The sequence below is a fragment of the Carassius carassius genome, chromosome 37, assembly GCF_963082965.1.
Source record: "Carassius carassius chromosome 37, fCarCar2.1, whole genome shotgun sequence".
NCBI classification, from domain to species: domain Eukaryota; kingdom Metazoa; phylum Chordata; class Actinopteri; order Cypriniformes; family Cyprinidae; genus Carassius; species Carassius carassius.
In genome coordinates this window covers 8,319,457-8,329,202 of record NC_081791.1, presented here as the reverse complement: position 1 = coordinate 8,329,202, position 9,746 = coordinate 8,319,457, and the positions used below count along the sequence as shown (strand labels likewise).

The following is a 9,746-nucleotide window of genomic DNA, read 5'->3' as shown; positions in this document are numbered from 1 at the left end:
AAAATGTTTTGATATTTTAAAGATAAAACATTGAAAACTGATGTTTGAAATTATTTAAAAAATGAAAAGGTTCCATTAAATGTGAAATTAAAACCACCAATAGGTGCAGCGAGTCACTGTTAATAAGTGAGTCATTGCGATTGAACCGAATCATTTAAACGGTTGATTCATTCAGGAACGAAACACTTTAATGTTGCTCAGACAGGGCCGGCCCTGACCAATTTGCTGCCCTAGGAAAGATTTTACCTGGCGCCCCATGCATCACAGCCCATTTCACCCTGTCATTGTGTTCATGATTTAGCATATATATATATATATATATATATATATATATATATATATATATATATATATATATATATATATATATATATATATATATATATATATATATATATATATATATATATATACACACACACACACATTACAGCAGAACTGTTTCCAACACTCATAATAAATCATCATATTAGAATGATTTCTAAAGGATCATGTGATAGACCGGATGTCACATGTGACACTGAAGAATGGAGTAATGATGCTGAAAATTCAGCTTTGCATCACAGAAATAAATGATACTTTAAAACAAATTATTTTAAATTGTAATAATATATCACAATATTACATTTTTTCTGTATTTTTGATCAAATAAATGCAGGCTTGATGAGCAGAAGAAACTTCTTTCAAAAACATTAAAAATAGTAATGTTTCCAAACTTTTGGCTTGTACTGTATCCCCTGCACAACTGTAGAGTAAAACATTAATAAAAAAGTGATAATAAAAAATGTGTCTTAAAACTGACATGATTGTACAAAATCACAGTCTGGGGACTCAGAACTCAGAACAACTGCTAACATTAAGTTTAAGGTAAAAATAACTGCCATGAAATTATAGTATCTTACTCCTATGCAATAAATTGTTCTTTCACTACATCTCTTTACCTCTGTCTTTATCCTCTTCTCTTCTTTTTGGCACTGTATCTATCGCAGACTATGCTCATTTATAATGTGTCATGTAAATTCGGCCTTCCGTCATAATCAGGAAACTTTCACCGTGTCTAGAACTGGCGCGAGCTGCCAGGCCCGTTTCTACGAGCTGTGTGTTAACAAAAGCAGTGCTGTCTACATTGGATGCGGCGTCGGGCACGCTACACAACAAATTACCAACAACTGATCGCGCGCGCTCTGTTTCTGACGCACTTCAAGCACTCGATGGATAGGGGAAGATTGAATAGCCGGACTTTTTTTTTTTTTTTTTTTGCTTTATTTGATAGTATTTCGAATTAATGGTTTTTAAATAGTAGCCTATTATAAAAAAAATATATGTAAAAAAAAATAAAAAAATAAAAATTCACTGGTTCACTCATTCTGGCGCCCCTATGTATGAGTGGCGCCCTTAGCATTTGCCTATACCGCCTATGCCGCGGGCCGGCCCTGTGCTCAGAGACGCAAAACTGTGGCTGCAGCAGGTGCTGCACTTTTTTTTCACTTCTTAAACTATTGTGAATTTACATTTTGCATTTAAATTAATAGGACCCACTGTAAATAATCCTAGGGGTGGCCGCAGGGGTGGCCAGAGTTTATACAGGGGTGGCCGTGGCCACCCCTGGCCACCCCTTGGGGGCGCCCCTGTTAACAATAATTGTATAATAGGAACACATGAGCTGAGAATTTAGTGATGAAACAATAACAAAAATGCAAACAGCTGTCATGTTCTGTATGTTGGTTCAAGGTTGGCATCATCTGAGGTCCTCTGGGGGGTTGGCATCATCTCTTCTCAGGTGTTCGCTCATCTCAGATCTTTGTAAAGGTTGGATCCAGACTGAGGCTTGTGTAATTCCTTGGGTTGCCAATCCCATGGCAGAGAACAAAAAATAGCAGAGCTGCTTTTCAAACAAGCATTTGCTCAGATATAACCGAAGTACAAGATTATGAGATGCATTATGTGAATGCTTGGCTGAAGAGATGTGCTTTTAATCTAGATTTAAACAGAGTGTCTGAACCCCGAACGCTATCAGAAAGACCATTCCAGAGTTTAAGAGCCAAATGCAAAAAAAGCTCTACCTCCTTTAGTGGACTTTGTTCTTATAGGTACTACCAGAAGACCAGAGTTTTGTGACCTCAGGTATTTTAGCGTGATAGAAAACTAGTTACTTACTTAGGGCCTTATAATTAAGCAGAAATATATTTTGTAACTGATACCAAACTTAATAGCCAGTGTAGAGATTGTAAAATTGGGGTGATATGATCATATTTTCTGAAAATAAATTAATGAATAATCATTACTTATTTAGATACTCAATGTTAGGTTGAGAGGACACTTTTATAGTGAATTATAACATAGGCAGCATTATGTAGTTACTGTGGCAGTTAACTTTCCTCTACTGGAAAGGTGATAAGTGTCTAAGTATCTAGTGTTAATTTAGCTGAAAACTGCAGTGAATTGTATGTGTATGTATGTTTTTAGAGGTTTGCAAAACTGTAGTTAGAAGTATGTTTTTCCATTGAGACTAAGTGGCACATAGTTAATGAAATAATGATAATAATAATAATAATAATAATTTAAGTATTTAAACAACTACTAAAGGACTAAAAAGCTGTTTCAGATCAGTCTCAGAGAAACTCTGAGCTAATTAATCATTATTAATTTTTTCTTCTTATATAGTAAGACATGGCGCCCTCTACTGGTCGGAAAGCATATGAACACAAAAGTGGCTGATGGTTTTGTAATACATCACTCGTGCGCTATTAGAAATGCCATACTATCATACTACTCTTACTATTTCTGCAGTATCCAGTATGTATGCTGTGCATAGTGTGCAAATTTTCTGTATGCATGAAATACCCGGATGACTGTATTTACAAGAATCTGCTAAATATAACTCAAGTACACAGAAATCAGTACAGAAGCTGTGTTTGGAATGGCATACTACCACACAACTCTTACTATATTGCAGTATGCCGTGTGTATTCTGTGAATCGTAAGTGAATGTTCAGTATGCATGGAATTCCTTGATTACCTGCTGCATTTGCTGAAATCTGATGTATGCATCTGAAGACACTATGGGATATTTTTTTCTCAGAATGCAATGCGCTCCATGTAATGTTTCATCTTCATTGGCCCAGGCTATTTACTTTAACTTTTGTCCCAATAATGTTGCATTAATTTAATAATATTTTTAAGAATGATAATTTAAACACTATGTTATTGCATACTGTTTTATAATGTACTGCAGTTCTGAAATATAAATATATACCACCTGACTACTATTTACACAATTATTATTAGTTCTGTTCAGTATGCAAAGTCCATTAATTATGAAATGAGTTCAATTTTGCAATATAGCATTGTTTACTAGTATGAGCTATAGCCTTTGTAAAAAGCATGGTTAGTACATTTATTTGTGAGGTAACAACGTCAGCAGCTGTGCTGAATTAATGTTTTGTCATGTGACAACTCTTTAGCGCACTACTCTGAAACCTTTGTTGCTTGTTGTATACTGTTTCACATACTATTCTTAAAAAATAGTAGGCAGTATACACTGTGTACTGGGCAGTAAACATTAAGCAAGTATGCCATTTCGAACACAGCCGTACTGTCAGTTAGATTAAAAAAAGTAACTTTTAACATTTGATTACTTTTGCTGTTGATCTGTTAATAGCTAAATTATTAATGTTACTGACATTTTTCTTGCTCTGTTTTACAGTTAACACACATTTCATGAAACAATTTACCATTTTCTTAAAACTACACACCAACTTGTGCAAACTTAAATACACATACATTAGTTTGAGAGTGTACAACATGTGTTACAGTATTTACTGAACATGTACTTATAGTGTACTTACAGTGTATTTATCTAAGAAAGTTCTGGTAACACAAGGTAACTACATGGGGTAGGGTTAGGTTTAGGGGTAGGTTCAGGGTAAGTACCTAGTTATTACATAGTTATTGTAATTACTATAATAAGTACATAGTATGTACATGGGGAACAGGACTGTAAAATAAAGTGCTACCGAAAGTTCTCTCATCTGAAGTACTGCTTCTTTATACTGTAATTATATTGTATGTATTGAAACCTATAGGCCAACTTCCCTCCTGGTCAGTCAATGCAGAAGAACATGGTCAAAGTGTGCTTTGTATTTCATTAGGAACAAATGACCTCCTCCCCTTCATTTTTATTTTCCCTTTGTCTGGCGCTACCAAAACCCATAATCACTTGTGCTCCTGTTCATAGCATCCTGAGATTTTGACCTGTGTTTCATCAGTTTTGTTACTGAATGTTCACACATGGATAAATGTGCACTGTCTGAGTTCATTTTTTGACACTTGAGTTAATTATATTGTATGTTTTCTGAACGAGGACATGGTTAAACCTGGGCAAAATGATATCATTTTTGTGTAGAGTTTTGCATAAAACACTGAGCAAATTGGAGCATGTGTGCAGACAGGTGAAATGTGTTAAATGTTTTTAGAAACGAAACTTTGTTTCGAGAACTGTATGAATGGTTTGGAAAACTGGGCCAAATTAATCAGTAATAGTGTGTTAGCAATCTAGAAAAACTGTAATATCGCCTCTTAATGTCTTTTTTTTAATTTGGCGCCCTCTTTCATCTAAAAATGTCCGGTCCATATTGCAGTTAGAAAATTTGTGCAGTAGAGGAAGACAAACCTTAAAAAAAAAGAAGAATAAGAATACATGAGGTGAGAAGTTTAGTGCTAAAGTTTATTGATTAGCTGTCACGTTCTATAACATTTATGTAATAATTCCCAAATAGCATTTTTTAATAAATGCACAAAAACCACTGTAGGGATGGCACAAGTTTATTGGAAACGTGAGTGAATATTTGATGGAAGAAATTCTCTCAGATCAGTACATGCCTTTATAACCCCTTCCCAGCAGACAGTTTGCAAAAAATGATACAAACGAACAATAACAAAAGGTGTCTGATAATAGGGCCGGATATTTTCATATTTTACTGTGATTGTGGTCGCAGATGAGTTTACTATTTACAATGTTTACAATTGCAATGTTCTATACAAAATAGAAAGATTTCTTAAAGAAAGCAAGAAAAAATGAGGAAGAAGAAGAGAAAGAAAAACATAGTATTTGTTTAGAATCCTAGTGGGACAGGTAGGTCCAATGTGTTTTTACATTCAAACATTATCAAACCTGCACATTAGCTTATCACATAATATATCACTGTTTTCTGTCATTGGTACTAACAACTCAACTCTACAATGTTATTCCAATGATGCATAGTGACAAATCAATCTGTTTTGAGTAAAACAACATTGAACCGGTTTCATCTAAAACAAGTGGGGAAAAAAACAAGTTTACAAAGCACAGGTTTTGTATAATTATTGTGCCTGCTTGAACATTCAGCGTTGTTAGTCGTAAAACAATAAAAATAATGAATTACTTAATCGAAACTTATATAGACACTCCATTTTAGGTTCAAACTGTATCAGTTCATATGCAAGACATGCAGATATGATAAAGCACACTGTATTATGATGGCAAATATATCTGTGAGATAAGAAGACACGGTGGGAAATGGTTTTAGTTTATGCTAGCTAAAGCAGCCTCAAATTTCCAGGACATCTGGAAACGAGACTACCGGCGAGCTCAAATCTCAAAGTTATTTTATAAGCTAGCATAAAAAAGGATAACACGTTCGCTCGCATTCTTATCCTCCACAGCAAACAATCCCTTGCAAAACATAATAGTCTAGGTACTGCAATGTCCAACGAGTTGGCTTATATTAGGCACATTTTCATGACAAACACCGGGGAATCTTCCACAAAGCCCGAAACTATCCTTAAGCAATTAAGGGAAGTTTATGATCATATGATGAGTTGTTAAAACAGATTTTGAGGTACTTGTGTGATTTGAAGCACTGCTGCCACTTATATTTTTTTTTACTGTTTTTTTAATGGGTTGTTATGTCCAACTCAATCGTAAAAGCCATTCAATACCTTGTACGATCCGGAAGAGAATACAGAGGACCCTTTTATAGTGAATAACGTATATAGATCTAGTTACTTTGTGGCAGTGAGAGATGACTGCGATCCTTGCTGTAATGTATATCTAACCAGACACATTCAGTTTATACAGTAGTTGTTATATGTTATCATTGTTTGTTCTACCATAGATCTTTTTGTTGCATTTTTTTTTGGGGGGGCTTTTTTTTTTTGAAAATCTATTTACAAATGTCAGAATCAGATCCTTTAGTAAAAAACAAACAAACATAGAAAAAGACCTTTAAAAAATGCTCCTCTGGTTATTCATCTAGAGAGCTACTTCTGACGGTAACAGGACACATAACACGAGCACACGATTCAGCAAGCATCATCAAGAGCACTAGGTGTGTTGGCAAACTGAAGATTTGATCCAATTTACATTCTCAGATTACATTTCATCTGACATTGCTTTAGTGCTAACTGTAAAAGAGAAATTCAGTTTAAATTTGGTAATTTATGAAAAAGAACACTTTGCTCTTGTAGACTGGTTGCCAACACATGCGTCTCATAAGGTGCCTTTTTTAGCTAAAACTTCCTCAGGTAAAGCTTTCATGCACATACAGTTCTGGAGTACCTGTAATCAGCCAATAGCAAACATTTTAATGAGTTACAATCCGCCATTGATATTTTTTAGGGTGTGCTGAATTTCAAGATACTCTGTCATTATTACAGTTGTTCCTGGAATGAATTGAGAGTTTGTAAAAGACCCTGATACGGGGTCATCCTGTGACTTAAAATGACCAGAAATAATAACAATAAAAAACAATTACATATTTCCAAAACTGGCTACATTGTTACAGAAGACCAAAGGATATTAAGTGTGTGTAAAACTTTAGCTTTGAAACTCTAGACATAACAAAGGCCAAACATAAATTGCTAAACCTCCTCCAGACAAAACAAATAGTTTAAACCATTTTGGCTTTGTTCACACTGCAAACAATCCTGATCTTATTTTGCAGGAGCTCAAATTGGCTTAGTTTGTTCAGGCAGTGGAGCCATTATCCAGTATATTTACAGCCCTGTTTCCACCTTGTGTTAATATGCATTTCTGGTGATCCGATCACAAGTGTTAGGCTCCAAATGCAGGTGTAAACATGGTCTAAAACTGTGATCGGATCACTGAAACCACATACAGAGGTAGTCAAAACTGCATGTGACCACATCACATTAATAATATGAATCCTTATTTGTCCTGGATTTGCTCTGAACTGAAGTGAAGCATCCCCTTCTTACCACCTGCTCAAATAACAGATTATTAAATAAAATCTCAGATTATTCTGAGACGTGTTGAGAGAAGGTGCACCAAAATAAGTAATTCAAATTTTGTTGTGTTGGCAGCTACAATCTGTATCTTTTTCATTTACTTCCAATTCCTGCTCACTCATAAGCTGCGCAACATGGTATTTGTATTTGTGTGATGCACTTGGGACTCTTCAAAAAGATGTTGAGTATCCCAAAATAAAAGGGGAAAAACAAGAGATCACAAGAGATGCATTTGAAACACGTTAATACCAGATGGAAACAGGACCTATATTAGTTGCTACATAAGTACAAAGCCAAGTGAACTGGGTTTGGGGTGTCAGTGAGAACAAAGCCTTTGATTATCCTGATGATCTATGAGCACCTTGGGTACTGGATCTAAAGCTGAAAATATACTTCCCTTGCCCATGTTCAGCTCTGACTCGCACAGTCCACGTTAAGCAATTCTTGTCTGTGCACAACATCTGTGTGCAGCCCGTTTTTTTTGTGCATGCCATGGACTTGTGCATGGACAAAAGCAACTGAGCAAGATATTTGAGTACTTGAAGGCCCACTAGGACATGCCCATGATCACAATGCTTAAGTTTAGTTTGAAGGGCTTGAATGCTCAATGGTGTGTGAGATGGAGCGAAACATGGAAAATTTAGTATATCTGTACTTCAAGGTCAAAAGCACTGGACGCACATAAATTATGCATACTGTTCCCATTCACCGGTAACAGCACCTTTGTTATAACTGACAGCTATTTATTAGCCTGAGGTCGCCCTCTGACTGTATCAGGCGGTGGATCACATGAACCCTACTGCAGACATTCCCAGCTTTGCTGCATCTCCAAGTGCCACCTTAATCCAGCAACTTTTTTAAACAATATCAGGCAGCAGATCACATGAGCTTCATTATCTGTTCTCCCATTGGAAGACATTTGCATATAATTGAACTTCATCCATCGCCAACAGTCTCTATGGCTCATGTCACCTCAAATTCTCACAACTTCTGGTTGTTTTGTTGCTTCAACTCTCCATTGGAGCAAACAACCTACAAATCTTGAACAACCAGTCAGTGCTCTTGATTGAAAGCTACGTATCAATGTGCATCCTCTCAGAGATCTACAGTAGACATCTGTCTGATGTCTGCGTGTTTGATAGGAATTAATGCAACCTGGCTATGGGTATGTACTGCACCTTAAAAATGCATCACTGTGCAAACTGTGAGGTAATATAGCGTAATATTCTGATTGCTATGGAACTGAATTTATGATATATGGAGGGACATCATTTAAGGCTGAATTCTAAGCACCATCTTGTACATTACATTTTGCATCCATGCGAGATGGTCTAAATGTAACCGCACCTTTGTGTACAGGGTTCAGACGACTTGATCTTGAGGATGGAGTGTCGGTACTTTTGCAAACAAGAATAAATAGATTTTTGGTCCATACGGTCAGATATTATTCAAAGCAAAAGTAATAGCAAACAACTGTGGAGCACATTTTGTTCTCAGTATGGTAGACAAGAACATTTCATCTTCACAATCGTCCAATCTTCACAATCCCCAGTTGCAAGTATTGCCATGCCACTTGCAGGTTAAATAAGCAAAGGAAGGACCGGTTAAGACAACAGTGCAAAAAAGATTCTCGCTCAGATCTGGCAGGATCAGTTCTTCTGCTTTTCTTTCAGACTTAAGAGTTTTGTCTGCCTTGATGTTCTTGATAGTTTCTCTTCTCGACTCTCCCAAGCCTTTTGAAGGAGACAGGAGGTGCAAATCAGCTGTACAGAACAGCACTAGCCATTAGTAAGCTCTCGAGTCTTATAGCTCAGCCTAGAAAGTGGGGTTGCCATAAATGTCCCGTTCGGGCGATTCGATGTAGTTGGCAGACTCCTGGAGTTTCAGCAGCATCGCCATCTGAATGAGGGACAGAACGAGGACAGCTTGTCACAACACATGCAGATTTGTTCACAAAGGTTCAGGTGTAGTTGAACTAGACACTCACCAGTGGATCAGACTCCATTGTGGACAAAGACGTGTCCTTGTTGGATGTGTCCCTGTCGTCAATAGGCTGCTGTGTTGGAGCAGAATTGGGGCCAGTGGTTGGCGGAGGGAGGTGAAAGAGTTTGGCCTGGTCCTGTTGAGCTGAAGGCCAAGGCAGCGTATCCCTCACCCACTCCACTGGATCCTCCCATGCTGATTTCTGACCATGGACCTGAAGTATATCAGTGCAGAGATTGAGCTTCAAGACTCCACTGCACTTTGAGAAGACACAATAAGTATCATATGATCCAACAAAATGCAACTCTTTTAGTAACAGATGAGCTCTGTTCTAAAACTTAGTGAGTTGCCTCATTTTGGCCAAGATGTAAAAGCCATGACATAAGTCGACATTGTTCTCACGTCCCATCAGCTGTGTCTGGACCAAAAAGGTAAGTTAACTGTCTATATAAGCAGCTATTCATCAGTTGTTAACT

At 36.8% G+C, this 9,746-nt stretch overlaps 2 protein-coding genes across 2 annotated transcripts in view; both read right to left on the bottom strand.

Moving 5' to 3' along the window:
* Positions 1-1,068, bottom strand: part of LOC132117928 (carcinoembryonic antigen-related cell adhesion molecule 5-like) — a 50,857-nt gene extending 49,789 nt beyond the window's left edge. Inside the window, exon 1 of the mRNA XM_059527297.1 lies at positions 942-1,068. The gene's annotated coding sequence lies outside the window, so the exon portion shown is untranslated. The remainder of the gene's footprint in view (positions 1-941) is intronic.
* A 6,362-nt stretch (positions 1,069-7,430) lies between these two features.
* Positions 7,431-9,746, bottom strand: part of LOC132117926 (neuron navigator 1-like) — a 140,601-nt gene continuing 138,285 nt past the window's right edge. Inside the window, exons 31-32 of the mRNA XM_059527292.1 lie at positions 9,275-9,484; positions 7,431-9,186 (exon numbers count right to left, since the gene is read on the bottom strand). Of these exons, the coding sequence (XP_059383275.1) occupies positions 9,103-9,186; positions 9,275-9,484 (294 nt within the window). The 3' untranslated portion in view covers positions 7,431-9,102. The remainder of the gene's footprint in view (positions 9,187-9,274; positions 9,485-9,746) is intronic.